General features: G+C 33.2%; 1 protein-coding gene across 3 annotated transcripts; it reads right to left on the reverse strand.

Annotated features, from left to right (window-relative positions):
* Positions 1–242: 242 nt before the first annotated feature.
* Positions 243–17111, reverse strand: LOC134701075 (uncharacterized). 3 transcript variants are annotated; one of them, XM_063562219.1, is made up of 5 exons: positions 17014–17111; positions 9948–10073; positions 6310–6405; positions 1209–1315; positions 243–738 (listed from the first exon to the last, which is right to left on the reverse strand). In XM_063562219.1, the coding sequence occupies exons 2-5, from the start codon at positions 10069–10071 to the stop codon at positions 529–531; spliced, it is 537 nt and encodes a 178-aa protein (XP_063418289.1). In that variant the 5' UTR covers positions 10072–10073; positions 17014–17111; the 3' UTR covers positions 243–528. The 3 variants fall into 3 exon arrangements, with proteins under 3 accessions (XP_063418289.1, XP_063418288.1, XP_063418290.1); XM_063562218.1 differs by lacking the exon at positions 17014–17111 and adding an exon at positions 11897–12001; XM_063562220.1 differs by lacking the exon at positions 17014–17111 and adding an exon at positions 10228–10373.
* Positions 17112–18422: the final 1311 nt, after the last annotated feature.

The raw sequence follows: 18422 nt of genomic DNA on the forward strand, positions 1-18422 counted from the left end.
TCAGGTAGTAAGAAGTATTCAGGCCGCAGATTGTCCATCGTTCTATTCTTGATAACGTCTCTGAGACGTTAATGAGACGTTAACGAGACGTTAATCAGGTACATCCAAGTACTTCTTGAGAATGTTTTAAAAAGGAAAGAACACGATCCTTATCATTAGATGTGCCTTTTATTGTATCCATAATATTCGAGAGTTTTATATTGGGATTTCATTTGATATACCACATATATTATATATATATAAACAGTTAGATCTTATTTTATTTTCAAGAATCATGAAAAAATCGATACAACTCACCAAGGATTCATTTGATACATCGGACAATTGTATACAGTAAATGTTTAACATGACAATGACGTAATAAAATTGTAAGTTATATTTCATTACATTCAAAAATCACTTTAAAATCATGGCATTTTAAAGTTCTGATTTAATGCTAAATGTTATGGACTATATTCCGATGCAGTTTTATGTTCGTAACACGGTCCTGTTAATTCTTGGAAACAAACTGGATTCCTACTATACGTTTCAATGTTTTTCTTTCTTTTTATGACAAACAATAACAGGCACTGAAGAATGGTGTATGATATAGTCACTAACACTTCCCAGAATTGTGCGACGAACTTTCCCGTATCCTCGGGTACCAGTAATGATTAAATTGGCACCCAGTTCATTTGCTTCGTGCACAACACCTTCTCCCGCGCTTTTGGCTTCAACTGGTTTAGCCTCGCCATCAATCTAAAAATAATAAAGGAAAACTTATAACTAAATCAAAAGTGCAATTTAGGGATGTCATCAATCAAGGAAAGTTGACCCAGAATCTCGATAATTGACTGCCATGAGATAGAAGTTTCAATATGATATATAAGATCCAAAAATAAAAGAAAAAATCTGGAATATTATTTCCAATATAACCTAAACAAATTTCTATCGACAAAAACGGTATATACACTGTCATGATGTCTTCCAACAGGAACAAGTGTTATGGTGTTGTTGTTTATAACAACAAAGTTTGAAGAGAAATTTCTGTCAGATGAAACAAACATGACGTTAACAATTGAATGAAAGAACTTCGCTCTCAAGAATTTCAACTTATTTTCGGATTTATTTTTCTTATCGTCAAGTCCAGTTTACTTTTGTTCAATGGTTGTTATGCCACTAGATGTTGCGCCAATAAAACAAAGCTAAATAAGAAGCTGAAACCTTACCTGGAGATCTTTAAGATGCTGTGAGAATTTTTCCAATTTATTTTGAATGATTACATGTTCTTCTTTTATCAATGGTCCTACAGTTTCAATGTTGTTATGTTGTGGAGCTGAAAATTCAAATAATATAATGGATATATTTATGATCTTTCTATGTACGGTAAATGGACATATTCATTTAATATTTATAGGGAAAACGGTAGACTACTAGTATTACATTTTCCCAGCATTAGGTTGGCCTATTGTGTACCCAAGACTGGTGAAGGAAGTCAACTTAGGAGCGCTGTGATTGGATGTAAGGGTACAATATATTTTTTTATTTATCTATGAATAACTGCAGTGTGTAAATTTACAATATAAATTTTAAAACCGATTGAAATATTTTCTAGAGAATTATTCGAAAAGGCTTCCAAAATTTCATAAATTTGGTGCAAAATGACGGTGGGCATGGATAACATAAACAAGCTCCGTTGGAAATTGGTCATGATACTATTTGGCTTCAATTTTTAGAATACAGTAATGAAGTATTAACATCCCACATAACTGTTTTATCCAGGTTTTTATTATAAAAACTGGTAAGTTTAGAAAATGTTAGTATTGTCGCCTATGGCAGCATAAATAGTACCGTTTTCCCTATTATATAGGACACACCAAAATAACATAGAATTTATTTTGTTATATATTTCGTATCAAACGGGAGGTAACTCAAATTCGAAAACTGGTTAGTCGCCTATTACATTGCATTATTTGTATGTATGTGTCAAGTCCGATACTTCGTTAATAAATCAAGCAGAATATGCTTTTATTTTAATAGGTGTAGATGCCCGGATTTTATTGGGAGGAAGCGGGGGCAATCCTTACATTCATTAAAAATTGGAAGTGAGAGGACCATGTTTTACCATTGGAAAAATGGGCCCCTTGAATCAACGCCTGTTAAATGAATAAATGAATACTTTATTTTCTTAAAATAATTGTTACAGAGAACATAATACATATTATCATTATACAAATTCATATAGCATGTGCAAATTAAATATACATGTATAAAGTAATACTAAGAAGTTCTAACCTAAACGAACGATCATCTCTATGCCGTTCTTTATAAATTTACACATTGTTGGAAGCAAATATAGCTGTCAAACTTATGAATGCGCTTCTCTTGATTTCTATTACCTAAAGGTTGCTATTGCAGTCGTAACAAACATGTACAAAATAGAGATTGCGTATTATATTTATTCTTCATTATTTATTACTGTAAGTAATTAGCTTTTACTCGAACATTTAAAAATAGTATAATACATAGTTTCAAAGAAAATTTTCACACGACGCCTAATTTTCTGGATTCAATGTTTTCTGTTTCGTTACAAGTAAAAGGTGAATTGAAACTTCTATCGGAGTGTAATAAATGTTGCATCTTTTCGGGGACATCAAATCAGGAAAATGGAGCGATACTGTTTACGAGTCTTATAAAAACAACAAACAGAAAGGAGAAAAACAAGAGTGCACACGCTGAAATGTCTCGCCTTCTTTATTAATCATTGATGTTATGTTGTTAGTTCTAAAATAAAGCTTTATTACAACTGTCACATTAACTTAACATTAACCAAGACAAGAGTGCACACGCTGAAATGTCTCGCCTTCTTTACTAATCATTGATATTATGTTGATAGACCTAAATATAATTAAAAGCTTTATTACAACTGTCACATAAACTCAACATTAACCAAGAAAACGAAACATTGAACAATGAACCATGAAAATGAGGTCAAGGTCAGATGAACCATGCCATGTACAGCTAACAATTCTTCAATACAACAAATATAGTTGACTTATTGCTTATAAATTAAGAAAAAGAGACCAAAACACAAACACTTAACACTTAGCAATGGACCGTGAAAATGAGTTCAAGGTCAAATAAAACCTGCGTAACAGACATATAGATCATAAAATATTTCCATACACCAAATAGAGTTGACCTAATGCATAAAGTATTAAAAAAAAAGACCAAAACTCAAAAACTTAACTTTGACCACTAAACCATGAAAATGAGGTCAAGGTAAGATAACACCTGTCAGCTAGACATGAACACCTTACAATCATTCCATACACCAAATATAGTATAAGAAAAACAGACCAAAACACAAAAACTTAACTATAACCACTTAACCATGAAAATGAGGTCAAGGTCAGATGACACCTGCCAGTTGGACATGTACACCTTACAGTCCTTCCATACACCGAATATACAAGACCTATTGCTTATAGTATCTGAGATATGGACTTGACCACCAAAACTTAACCTTGTTCACTGATCCATGAAATGAGGTTGAGGTCAAGTGAGAACTGTCTGATGGGCATGAGGACCTTGCAAGGTACGCACATACCAAATAAAGTTATCCAATTACTTATAATAAGAGAGAATTTAACATGAAAATGAGGTCAAGGTCAGATGAACCATGCCAGACAGAAACGTACAGCTGACAATTCTTCCATATAACAAATATAGTTGACCTATTGCATATAGTTTAAGAAAAACGGACCAACACACAAAAACTTTACACTGAGCCATGAACCGTGAAAATGAGATCAAGGTCAAATAAAACATGTGAGACTGACATATAGATCATATAATATTTCCATACACCAAATATAATTGACCTTTTGCATACAGTATTAGAAAAAAAGACCAAAACTCAAAAACTTAACTTTGACCACTGAACCATGAAAATGAGGTCAAGGTCAGATGACACCTGCCAGCTAGACATGTACACCTTACAATCATTCCATACACCAAATATAGTACACCTATTGCATACAGTATAAGAAAAACAGACCAAAACACAAAAACTTAACTACAACCACTGAACCATGAAAATGAAGTCAAGGTCAGATGACACCTGCCAGTTGGACATGTACACCTTACAGTCCTTCCATACACCGAATATACTAGACCTATTGCTTATAGTATCTGAGATATGGACTTGACCACCAAAACTTAACCTTGTTCACTGATCCATGAAATGAGGTCGAGTTCAAGTGAAAACTGTCTGACGGGCATATCAATAAAATTGAGAATGGAAATGGGGAATGTGTCAAAGAGACAAAAACCCGAATATATAGTTAATTGGTATCAAATATAGTTATCCTATTACTTATAATAAGAGAGAATTTAATATTACAAAAAATCTGAACTTTTTTTTCAAGTAGTCACTGAACCAAGAAAATGAGGTCAATGACATTGGACATGTGACTGACGGAAACTTCGTAACATGAGGCATCTATATACAAAGTATGAAGCATCCTTGTCTTCCACCTTCTAAAATATAAAGCTTTAAAGAAGTTAGCTAACGCCGCCGCCGTAGCCGCCGCCAGATCACTATCCCTATGTCGAGCTTTCTGCGACTTCAAGGTTTTTTTCGTGGCATGAGGCGATCATCACAAATTCATATTACTATATTCATGAAATTTCCATGGAAAATGTTTCCTATGAATAGCATTTTTATTTTCCAAAAATTCAAAGAACAACTGTTTTGAATGTAAGCCTGTGGCGCAGTCAATTATAGGATAGCATGCTGGATATATTAACTATTTTTCACGAAAACAGCTTTCGGAACAACATGCTAAGTAAAAAATTGTCCTTTGCGCTAATATTACTTGTGGTTATTAATGGACAGTCACCAGACAATAATTCTATATAGTTAATTGGTATCAAATAGTTATTTTTATTGACTTATGAACATTTATATGAGTATCATGTCAACCATTCCCTATAAATGCATAATCTATTTTAGCAAATCGAATAAAAGTAGAAATTCAGTCTGTTTGATACAAAAGCGGTCATAACAAGTCTGGAATATGAAGACGATCAGACACTATAACGACTTGTATAAATATAATATTACCATGGTGAATTTAATTTGAATTCATTCTATAATCAAACAAATTTCAATATTTGGTTTATATGGATAAAACGATAAACCTCGGATGGTGTTTGGTTCTTTATTTTGCGTCGTCAGGTTGCTGTAATTTTGTGAATTTAATCACAAGGACTTCTAGAATGAACATCCTTTTTTCCCTTTTTAATTTAATTTTTAGTAAATTTGTTTTTAATATTTTTCATTTTATTTTCAATAAGGCCGAGCTTACTCTGCTCGACTGTTTTGCCCATGAGACAATCTGGGGCCATTGGACGACAGAGCTCGTCCCATATCAAAAAGTTGATTTTTCCCGTCAAAAATGGACCATTCGTAGCTACTGAAGTCGAATGACGGCCTTGGATCCGAATAAATTGGGCTTCAATTTGTTCTTTTGCATGTATCTCTTTATATATGTAATTTTCATTTACCTGCCACCCTTTATTGTTTCATATTAAATAATTTGGGCAGTTTTTATAATGACCCATCGATTCCGGCACTTTTTCATAAACTTACATGTAACAATATTGAGCTATGTAATATTAGGAGGACAAAAAATTGTAATACTTACAATATTGCCATTTTGAATTAGTACGTCACATGTCTCAGACGAGAAAGAACTGAGTAAGACTAACACTATGGCCATTTTGAATTAGTACGTCACATGTAGTATTCAGACGACAAAGAACTGAGTAAGACTTACAATACTGCCATTTTGAGTAATGTATGTCACGTGTGGTATTCAGACGATATAGAACTGAGTAAGACTTACAATACTGCCATTTTGAGTTAGTATGTCACGTATGGTATTCAGACCACAAATTACTGAGAAAGACTTACAATAATGACATTTTGAGTTAGTATGTCACATGTAGTATTCAGACGACAAAGAACTGAGTAAGACTTACAATACTGTCATTTTGAGTAATGTATGTCACGTGTGGTATTCAGACGACATAGAACTGAGTAAGACTTACAATACTGCCATTTTGAGTAATGTATGTCACGTGTGGTATTCAGACGACAAAGAACTGAGTAAGACTTACAATACTGTCATTTTGAGTAATGTTTGTCACGTGTGGTATTCAGACGACATAGAACTGAGTAAGACTTACAATACTGCCATTTTGAGTTAGTACAATGTATGTCACATGAAGTTTTTGGACGACAAAGAACTGAGTAAGACTTACAATACTGCCATTTTGAATTATGAAGCACGTGGTGAAGCTCTATGGAATGTATCAGGTACACGTAATCAGTTGATCTATGGACGTTTTCTTTGTACCCTGAAAAATACATTTTAAAATAGTTAGTTCTTTTGATAGAATTGTGCATGTTAATTTGGTTGTTGTAATACAATATTCAATTATCTCTCTTCTTTGATGCTACTACATAGGTTGAACTGGATATATAAAACAAAAAATTAAAAAGATGTGGTATTGTTGTAAATGAGACAAATCTCCACCAGAGACCAAATGGCATGCATAGAAGTTAACCAACCCTTGCATCAACTCTTAAGAGTGGTTCAAATGTGGCCTGCTGCACGGCTAACTTATTTCCAAAAGTTCTGGTTTTCCAACTCTGCAATCTCGTATAAATAATGGATATTTTGTAAACTTTTGTAAAGTGATGAAGTATTTGTCACCGGACGTTAAGAAAGCGACAACTATAATCCTTTATGAATGCCTTTTTATAGATATAAATTAAATTTGTTTTTTTTCCCTATTCATAGTGTTTATAAATTTTATACTAACATGACTGTGGACTGCAAATAATTACAACAAGAGTGCACACGCTGAAATGTCTCGCCTTCTTTACTAATCATTGATATTATGTTGATAGACCTAAATATAAAGCTTTATTACAACTGTCACATAAACTCAACATTAACCAAAGAAAACGAAACATTGATCAATGAACCATGAAAATGAGGTCAAGGTCAGATGAACCATGCCAGACAGACATGTACAGCTATCAATTTTTCAATACAACAAATATAGTTGACTTATTGCTTATAAATTAAGAAAAACAGACCAAAACACAAACACTTAACACTTAGCAATGGACCGTGAAAATGAGGTCAAGGTCAAGTAAAACCTGCATAACAGACATATAGATCATAAAATATTGCCATACACCAAATATAGTTGACTAATGCATAAAGTATTAGAAAAATAGACCAAAACTCAAAAACTTAACTTTGACCACTGAACCATGAAAATGAGGTCAAGGTCAGATGACACCCGTCAGCTAGACATGTACACTTTACAATCATTCCATACACCAAATATAGTAGACCTATTGCATATAGTATAAGAAAAACAGACCAAAACACAAAAACTTAACTATAACCACTTAACCATGAAAATGAGGTCAAGGTCAGATGACACCTGCCAGTTGGACATGTACACCTTACAGTCCTTCCATACACCGAATATACTAGACCTATTGCTTATAGTATCTGAGATATGGACTTGACCACCAAAATTTAACCTTGTTCACTGATCCATGAAATGATGTCGAGGTCAAGTGAAAACTGTCTGACGGGCATGAGGACCTTGCAAGGTACGCACATACCAAATATAGTTATCCAATTACTTATAATAAAAGAGAATTCAACATTACAAAAAATCTTAACTTTTTTTTCAAGTAGTCACTGAACCATGAAAATGAGGTCAAGGACATTGGACATGTGACTGACTGAAAGTTCGTAACATGAGGCATCTATATACAAAGTATGAAGCATCCAGGTCTTCTACCTTCTAAAATATTAAGCTTTTAAGAAGTTAGCTAACGCCGCCGCCGCCGGATCACTATCCCTATGTCGAGCTTTCTGCAACAAAAGTCGCAGGCTCGACAAAAAGGAATTAATCAAAGGGTCCAGGGTTTTTCCCTAGACGAGGTGTCAAGACAAAACTTATTGTCACAGAGAGTAGGACAGCATACACAATAATTCTTTTTGAGTATATTGATAGAAGACATGTACATTTTCATGCAATTATATTGGGCTCAAATCGGATTAGCGTACTGTACTCGCGCTGCTCCATTCGGCGAATTTTATCATTTTTGATTTTTTTTTTAATACCTGTTTCCATGCATCGCAGAAAATGCTGACTTTATTGTGACTGATTGTATTCGGATTATAAAAATACAATTACAATATCTTAAACACTGTCGATTGATGCATTTTCTGGAAAATCCTTTATCATTTTTGCACCACCAATATACGAACGTCTTATCAAATACAAAATAAAAAGTTTAAGCCGAAAAACTCACGTGGAAAAAGACTAATGGTATTTTGTTCGTTAAGAATTATGGTAGAAGATTAGACGATTGCACTAAAATGTTTTATGATCCATATTTTATTTTTAAATTAAATTAGACATGAAATTAGGGTGGTTTCGAATTACAGTTCACGGAAATTACCAAGAGACCGCTAGGGTAAAAATAATCTCCTAGCTGACTTCAAGCCACGCAGTCGTTCGTCTTCAATCCAAATTCCCACTCTATTGGTTAAGAAGCAGCTTAGGCTAATTTTTAAGTCTGTGTTTGGTTCGGCCGGAGATCCAACCTAACATGACCTTCCACACTAATGGCGAGTACGTCACCATGTGACTAACGAGGCAGTTATTAACTTTAATATATCTTTATTTTCAAAACATACAAAAACCAATTTTGGTTGTGGCAAATAACAGCTACATACATGTATTATACTTCAATTATTGTATTGCCTGCATTGGCGGATCCAAAGGGGGGGGGGGGGGGGGTGTCCGGGGGTTGGAACCCCCCTTTTTTTGGCCGATCAATACATTTGAATGGGGACATATAGCTGGAACCACCCCCTTTATCCTGGGTTGGGAACCCCCTACCCCTTTTTAAAATGCCTGGATCCGCCCCTGGCCTGCTATGCACAATAAACAGAGATTGTATGTAATCAAAATGAAATAAAGTGTATGCACTGCATTTATGTAAAATAACGTTAATTAAATACGGAATCAGTTATTTAGACTAATTAATTAATTGTTGTTTGCTTAACATCCAGTGGAAAATATTTCAAGCATATACAGACAGGAATCTCAAGGAAGAGGCCGGTTCTGCAAAAAATAGTCAATTAAGATGGATATATGCCATACTGGCACTAAAAAGGGATTAAAATGTGCCTTGCAATAGGTCGACCACCGACACGTCGGATAGTAACTTATTCATTTGACCAGATATTTCACTGAATGTGCAAAAAGCAAAACAAAGAGAAAGATACCAATTAAGGGGGACATTCGAAAATCATAATCCCAAAGAAAACAGATAATACATTGTACCATGGATAAAACTAAAAAAAAAAAAAGACAAAGTGCAATCCACAGTAACAAATATACAACGAAAACATAATTGAATTTCAACGTCGTCTGTGACAGGAAATAACTTAGCCTCTAGACCTTAGCCATATTTTACATTTAATAAAAAAATCTAATCGCTAGGATATAAATGGATTTCATTTATATCAGTATATGTTTATGTCCTCAACACGTACAATATGTAAAATGATAAAAGTATTGATCGCGTTGAGAGCAAAGTGCATACATTTATAATAGTTAACAAAATGACAATACAGTATTTATTTAAAACCCCATGGCTACGTTTGTTTACATACTGCACATCTGTAGTGCATTATGAATACGATGCACATTTAATTTCCTTCCGCTTATATTCCAATTCAAAAATCAATTATATGTTAAATAAAAATTATATTATATACAATTTCATCACTAATGTTTTCATAATAATCCTGTAAAAAATATTGCGACAATATTTGTCAAGTATAATTACTTACATTGTAATGCATACATAGCATGTTCGCTCCCATCCATTGCTATAACTACTTTCCTCTTGTTTTCCATCGCTGTTTCTTCTTCTGTGGACCCCATGTTAAATGAACAAAGAGTCAATGTTGACATTTCTGCAAAAGGTTTTAAAATTGTGTTTCACTACACTGCATTAAAATAAAGGATGACTATACATTATCAAAACATCACAAAAACTTTGGTCAACTTGTCAACATAATCGCTTTACACCATTATCCTATTGTTATTATATATAAACACTTTTATAACTCTATATTATGTCTAGGTCGTTATTATTGTCCTCGCTGAGCTTTGATCAAATGAAGTTCCGCTCTTCGTCGAATTTGAATCTAGGACCATCTAGTGTCTTCTGTCAGGTCTTTGTTGTTATCGGTATATCAAAATTTACAATCGATTAACAAGGGCGAAACGAAACTTAAATTCTGAGGTAAGCGTAATATATGACCCAATTTACAATATCCACAGGCCATTCAATGCATGTATATACACAAGGAACTATTCTTTTATTATGCACTTCTTTCTATTTTCGAGTTCATGATAAAATAATCAAAATATTATTTTTCAAATGTCTTGTCTATTGTATTGCAATCAGCATGAAGGCTTTCAATTTGTATTTTTTTCAAATTTAGAATTTAGAATTAGAAATAGAATAATTAAATTAACAATGCATGCTCATCTTCCATCATAAAAGAAATTGAAAAAAAACATGGAAAGTCAAAGAATTACAAAAACGTGTGTATATTTCAGACAAGCTCATGATTGTGTTTTATACATAAATTTATAATTGAACTTTTAAAATATGTTCTATTATATTGTATTGTATTGCATCGTATTTTAAAATATTTAAAATGTATATTTGTTTGTTTGTATTGCTTGACCCTTATGGGTGTAATTTTGCAATAAAGATTATAATTATTTTGTTGACAAGGCCAAGAGCCTAAATTTGTGCATAGAAATTATCATGTTTCACAAAACCGATATAGTGCCACCCGAAGATCCCCGCTGTCTAATCGACACATTCGTGTTTTGCCGTTCAGTTAAAAATCGGAGTTTCAAATACAAAATCCCAACTTGACAATGCAAAAACTTAAGAAACATGTAATATGAAAGAACAATTCAAATAGACATTAAAAGGTATGAGTGCCAGTGAGACTTCTCAATGCAAGTCATAATTTGTAAAAGTAACACATTAAAGATAAAAGTACGGTCTTCAACAAGGAGCATTACTTGTCCCATTGGCACTCATACCACATCTTCTTATATCTATAATTAACAATAAAATAAAATAAAATTTTCGAAAGACCCATTCCTAACTTATATTAAGCTTTTATTTTTGCATTAATCTTGGTGTTTACAAATAAGTTACAACCAATCGGACTAACGCCCTAACGAGTGGTATCTAATAATATCTAACATTTTTGTTTTTGGTCACTGAATAGCGTCATGATTTCACGATTGTAATGTTTCAATAAGGACTCATGGTATCGATTTCGTCCACTGGATGATTTATTTTCATCATGATAGTTTGAAGATGACCCCGACAGCCCACTGAAGGACACACTACTAATGAATAACAGGTTGGTTATCTTTTAAACGTACTATCAATATAAGGACATCTTACAACGCAAAAAAAACCCACTTATGTTTACATTAAAAATATGTCAGATTTATGTTTTCTTTTGGTTTTACATATCATTGAATTATAAATCAAACAAGCTTGGCCTTTCATCTTAAAGTTCAGATACATGTTCAACTTTGTACAAATACTATATATATATCATGTAAAACTTCCTTTAACATTGTTGTGGTTGACGGTCTGTTTCGATAGCCTGTGACCAATTTCATGTTACACATGTAATATTCTGAGGTATGGGTAAGGAAGGTGGGGCAGCAGGAAGGATGCAATGATTATTCTGACCTGGGAAAATTATAACATCGGAAATCTCGCGCATTTGATTTTTTTAAGGTTTTTAACAGCATGTATTAGAACAGTAAACCTCATGTCCTGATACCCCTAGCTATTTCCGGTTTCGATATGGAGCGAAAACATCCTAATTTACATATGTTAAGACGTTCAAACCATTTTTGTCTACTGGTATACATGAACCATATGGAAATTTTCTTACCTTCGTTTGTAGGAGATAAATGATTAAAACTAAAGTCCTAAGCAATCGCAAGTTGGTGTCAAACACATAACACGAGCTTATTATGAGGTTCTAATTATACATAGCAATTGTTTAGAGTTATTTGTAGTCAAAGTAGTCTAAATTCATAAATGACTAGCTGTTTCATTGTTTTATTGTAACATAATTATGCACTTCCTATGCAATCGATCATTCAATGTGCAATTTTATCTTTCACAATTATTTTCTTTTATGATGCACACATAATGCAACATCAATAATGCAGCTCAAAACATTGGAAAAAGTTCCAATATTGTAGATTCGTATTTAATGAAGAAGAAAAAAATGTATACATATGTATACATTGACCTAAATTTTCTTATAATAATTAAACTGTCAAATGAAAAAGGTAATTAATCGAAAACATCAAAATTAATATTTTGCTGGTATGCTACTTAATATTATTCTTGCATTTTGACATTTGTTTATTGTTTAGACTACGGGACCGGAGAAAGGGGGAGGATGTTAAAACATATTTTTTGTTGACCAGTTTGCAGTTTTTATTGCAGAAAATAAAACAACAATTTTTACTAGAAAGAGCGAAAATTGTACTACGAAAACTTCGAGAGAGGAGAAAACTGTCATTTTAGATTCCAGTTACATTAGAGACAAAGCTCTATTGGTATAGTCTTACTGGTAAAGTCCAAATTAAGAACAAAATTATCATTTTTTTTTCAAAGTCCTCTCATAAAAGAGAATCTCTGAAGATGATCTTGTGAGAAAAAGAAGTGTCCTGTGTTGTCATAAGCTGTAATGATACCAACACCATTTAGTTCACTAACAAAAATATCATACTAGTAACTGGAGAGAAGAGTCTTCATTTAGAAAATAGATGTACAAGTAAATACATATCTATAATTTTATTTAAAAGATCAATGTTGCTGTTATTGAAAAAATAAGGTTAACAAAATAGTAGCAACTTAGCAACTTCAAGCAATCTAGATCTTTTATAAAAATCAATTCGCACAAATTCATTCATATTTGATTGCTTGAATTTTGCTTCCCTAACGTCTAGTGGCAAATATTTAATGCATATTAAGTTTACGACAAAAACAAATTACAACGAAAGGAAGGTTCTACAATGTTATTCAACCGGGTAGGAAAAACGGGACGGACTGCCTCTTGAAAATTAAGGTTTAGTTGGACAGTGCCGATATTTCGTTTCAAACAAGTCAACAACGTACATGTTAGGTCCATCAGAGAGTGTTTTCTAGCGGTCTTTAGTTACTTTTAGATATAGGGTGTCACTCCCTCTGCAATGGGCATTAGATATAGCATCACCTATTTACTTCCCAAAGTTAAGAAATCAAATGATATATACAAAAAAAAGTCATATGTATGTACAGTCACCTTTTGAGGGTAATCGATGTGTGATGACTGGCTTCACAATAAATCCTCATTGATGACAATTATTAGAAGAAAACTCTATAGATACATTTTCATACATGTATTTGGTAGATTGAAGACAAGATAGGATATTACATGGCTCATTATTTTAAAGAAAAAGGTGGAAACAGATCGACAGACCGACAGACGTAATTTTATATATCAATATAGAAATAGCAATATTCAGGATCCCTGATTTATTTATTATGTAATAATAAAATGTTATATAATTATTGTTTTAACTGTCCTCTATATCTCACGCGTTGCTTTGTAAAACCAATTGAAGAACTATGTTGCTGATTAAACCATGGAAATATTATATTGACAATAAGATGATTATATTGAACATCGACTATTATTACCGACATTTTACCAACACAAAGTGCATTCCACTTTTTATGGTTATCTATTTGAGCTTCTTCATCGAAAAACAAGCAAACTCCAAACTCTGATTATGCAGATTCATGTGGGATACAACATCGAATACACATGTATATCCTTTATTAACTGTTTTAAAATTGTACCTTTTGGAAATTGCAAACATTTGATTACCATATCCAAACCTAAAGAAACCAATAGATCACTAGCTTTCGAGTGATGTCCTTCACCGGAAAAAATCGTCAATTATGCTTGCCTTTATGACATAAACACCAGATAGAGGGTACCGCCTGCATATATCTCTGCACTATTAAAAGTTTATCATTCAAGCGTCTTCATGGCTAGAAATGACGGTAGTGCTGATTAAATCAATTACAAGAATTTAATTTGCCAAAAAATTCGTTCAATATAGCATTAAAATATTTATAACCGCTCGCTCAACATTGGAACGGACAGATGCTCCTACAAACGCAGATAGACTACATGTAACGTTACGTATCACGGGCCTAGGCCTAGGGTAGTAGAACTTTTCTGCAAGCGGATTTTTTTTTGTTCTAAGTTTAGTATCGTTTCTGTTCCACTTACAGCTTGATAAATATTTTGAAAAACTTCTGAACGTTTTTTGTTTTTTGTTTTCCGCTTACAGAAATTCTATGAAAAGATAATCACGCCAAAGACATGATCTCGTGTCTGCGTTGCTTCATAAAACGTAAAGTCAATCAAAAACGCAAGAATAATGTTCGCTAAGACCAAATTTTTGACGGAAATGCAACGAACTCGAAATTGGTCTATTACAAGTAGCAATAGAGATCATTGAAGGAGATAATTAAAGGCAAAATATAACCTTTTATGTTGGTAATTCAATCTCTGGAGGGTGAGGACACTTCGCACCCCATACATGACGTGACGCTGGAATATGTCACATTTTAAAGCTTGAATATATGTGAATAGGTCGGGGAAAACTATCAGAATGTTAGGGGACGACCATTTGATATTCTGGGGGGGGGGGGGGGGGGGGCAGGATTTATTTTTGATCGGTTATTTATTTTTGTAAACTAAGAGGACAGATTATTCATTTTCTGCACTATTGAAGCAAGATTTTTCATTTTCATCAAAGCAAGCTGGGACTGATGATTCATTATCACAACTATATTTTTATGATGTTCGAAACCATACAATTTTTAAATGATTTGTTTATTATAAATAATACATGTATAGTCAAGTCATTCAGTACCATTTAATCAGAATTAATCATCATGCTCTGAAGAAATTAATCTTTTATATTCCCAACTGCATCTACATGTATTGCATACATACATAGTATTGAAGTTTGTTTGTAAAATTATATAGCCTCTTATAAAAGAAGTGTCAAACATATTTCGCCGAGCGGAGCGAGTCATTTTTTTTAAAGGGGTTTGGAGCCACTGAAGGCCAAGAAGCTATAGAACAAATCATGCTTTCTGGGTGTTCCGAAGACCCTTTCTTAATCTAAAATGCATGTATTATCTTAATAATTTTTTGACAATATTTTGGTCTCAAAGCAAAATGTATAAATTCAGTGTGAGACTTAAGTTTCTAGGGACAACATCCAAAGAGCAATGTGCATGATAAAGCAAAAATGGAATTCACATAGTTTTTAAAGTCTGTGGCTGCTGTTATTTTTTAAACTCATGATCAAGTTCATAACAAAATTACTAGATTACAAAAGGAATGCAACACTAACAGAATACAGAAGGGCAATCAATGAACAAAAGACAAAAAAATAAGAAACATTGATTCCGAAAAATCAGGGCTACATCTGAAGGAAAACAGAACTTGCTTCTTGCAAGTCACTGACCGTGAACAGAATTTGATGGAGACAAGCGTTTGATTTTGAAATTTCCTACATGAGGCGTTTGCCTCAATGTAGTTACGGCCCTCTGAAAATAAAAGTGAGGTAATGTTTCCTTAGACAATATACCTCAAGTTAAATGAAACCAATTATTTATACGTTTATTATTAAAAAAAAAATGGGAAGTGTTTCCCGATTTTTGTGGGGAAAAAAGATAAATTTATGAAGAATCTGGTGCCATCTCATACTTTCGATTAGACCTGCTGAGTTATTTATTTTCAAACTACCACAGAACAAACCATTTATTTTTGGGATTATCAAGGCTGAGTTATTTATTTTCAAAATCCTCCTGCCCCCCCCCCCCCCCCCCCCCCCCCCCCCCGAATATCAAATGGTCGTCCCCTTATCGTGACAAAATCAGCTTCTGCAAGATATCACCGGCCACACGGACATCGGGGACTTCACTGTAAGCCTTAACCCTCTTGCTGCCGGAGGGACACATATGTCCATGGCTAAATGTATGCAAGCTTCTCATCAATGCTGTATCTCCCATTTTTTTTAGGCCCTATAGTCGCCGTCAGCTGAAATTCGTAGCGGTTATCAGTTAAAATAATCTAAACTATCAACCACGTTCACTCGAGATATAGTTTTTCACATTCAATTCATAAATCGCAAAAAGAAAAACCACTACTGACCTACCTTTTAAGTGATTGCACTGTGATAATCCTGACCTTCACATTTTCCAAGACTATTTTGAATGGTGGAATCCGCCATTGTTTTTTCCGGAAGTGTTCCCGTGGAGTTCAATTTCATAACATTTGCATAAAGCGCGGGAAACCGTATCACATCAATGAAAAGAACATTTCAGGAAACTGCGTAAATGACGAATTTCACATGTAAACAAATGATCCTCATAGAAACGAAGATGGCGGAATTACAATGGAAAACATTCTGGAAAATGTGAAGGTCAGGATTATTACAGTGCGATCACTTAAAAGGTAAGTCAATAGTGGTTTTTCTTTTCGCGATTTATGAATGGAATGAGAAAAACTATATCTCGAGAGAACGCGGTTGATAGTTAAGATTATTTTTACCGATAACCGCTACGAATTTCAGCTGACGGCGACTATAGATTCAATCACCATGTGTCATTTTACTGTATTTCGATTCACACACCAGTGTAGCCTAAACCTGCTCATCAGTATGATTTTATTTCGTACCAGGTTATCAAGGTTATGTAAATATATAAACAGTTACCTTATGATTATAATTTATAGCAATTCTTTAAGTTTGTTTACATTTAGACATTGTTGACGTCACAATAAAATTCATTACAACAGGACCAACATCGGAAACGTTTCCGTATTTGCGTTTCTTTTCTTTTCCAATATATTCTGAACTTAAAAAAATGTGGAATAGATTATTTTAACTCTTGACCACGGATTATTATATGTTATTGACAGGTTACCTACTTTTGGTAAGACATACTGTTACTATGTCAGGTAAGAACAAACGTATATTGGTGCAAATTAGGGAAAAGTTGACTGTTTTTCGATGATTTTGTCGGGCTTTTGTCGTCTATATAAAACAGTTTAACCCACCTTCCAAAAAATTTGTTCAAATTGTAAGCTTTAGTTTACTTCTTTAAGTTGCCCTTACTTGACCGAGTACTAGAATGTTCTACCGCAGAGTAGGTAACCTGTCAAAAATATAAACTCAGAAGTAAAAGTCAGACGGTAATACCAATAAAATAAATGCGTTCGAATACTTTACTAATTATCGTGTGCTGTCAGTATTTATACTGAAGCCTGTTGTTCTCACTGATCTATCTAGTTTGCTCCAATAAAAACTGACTGCCACGAGATAAAGCAATAATGTTTAAAATAGCGTTAACCATCAATCAAGCTTAGGAAGCAAAAAAAAACAAAAACAAGCAAGCTATCAATCTAATCTTTTCAAAACTTAGTTTGAGAATGTCCATTTTAAAAAAAGATAGACCACTATAAAACTTAAAGTAGTTCCTAGAGGTAAAAGGATAGTGACCAAAGTTCTTGACTTGAGATTTATAAGCAGTATAATTTAAGTAATAAAACAACAAACTCTTTCGTATAATTGTTTTTCTCACATGAATCAATCAATAAGTAAAAAGTATGGATAATGAGATTTGTATCTCCCTACCTGAAACTAAGATGCATGAACACGTTAAAAGCAATAATCGATTTATCATTGCTAATATTTCAATATTAAGTATATGAATTATAAAAATTGCTTCCACACTAGCATTCGCTTATACGAATTCATAATAATTCTGGTTCTTTTTAATTTTAGTTTTAATTATAAATCGGTAATAGTCATCTAATTAGTCGAGTTCCTACTGTCAACACTTTTGTTAGATCTAATTTTGCAATGAATTAGTGACAAGTTTGGAATATTTATTGGCTGAAATTGCACAATTTTAGTCCAGCCAAACTAAGATTTAACCTAATAAACTAATTGCAACAGAACATGTTTTAGTTCTAATCTATAGCATTAAGTCCTTAATATACACAGAAAAAAAGTCCCATAAAATCTAACTTGAGGAAAACTCAAAATCAGCTTTTTTAATTTCCTATGGAAATTAACATTGAAAGGGGAGATTATTCTGCAAAAATGAGGTTTTTTTTTGT

Source organism: Mytilus trossulus, unplaced genomic scaffold (genome assembly GCF_036588685.1).
Source record: "Mytilus trossulus isolate FHL-02 unplaced genomic scaffold, PNRI_Mtr1.1.1.hap1 h1tg000211l__unscaffolded, whole genome shotgun sequence".
NCBI classification, from domain to species: Eukaryota; Metazoa; Mollusca; class Bivalvia; order Mytilida; family Mytilidae; genus Mytilus; species Mytilus trossulus.

Coding starts and splice junctions, on each gene's coding strand:
- LOC134701075 (XM_063562218.1), bottom strand. CDS start 11,930: ATGCGCGAGATTTCCGATGTTATAATTTTCCCAG. Junction 1,316..6,309: donor TAATTCAAAATGGCAGTATT/GTAAGTCTTACT, acceptor TTGAATTTTCAG/CTCCACAACATAACAACATT. Junction 739..1,208: donor AGCATCTTAAAGATCTCCAG/GTAAGGTTTCAG, acceptor TATTATTTTTAG/ATTGATGGCGAGGCTAAACC.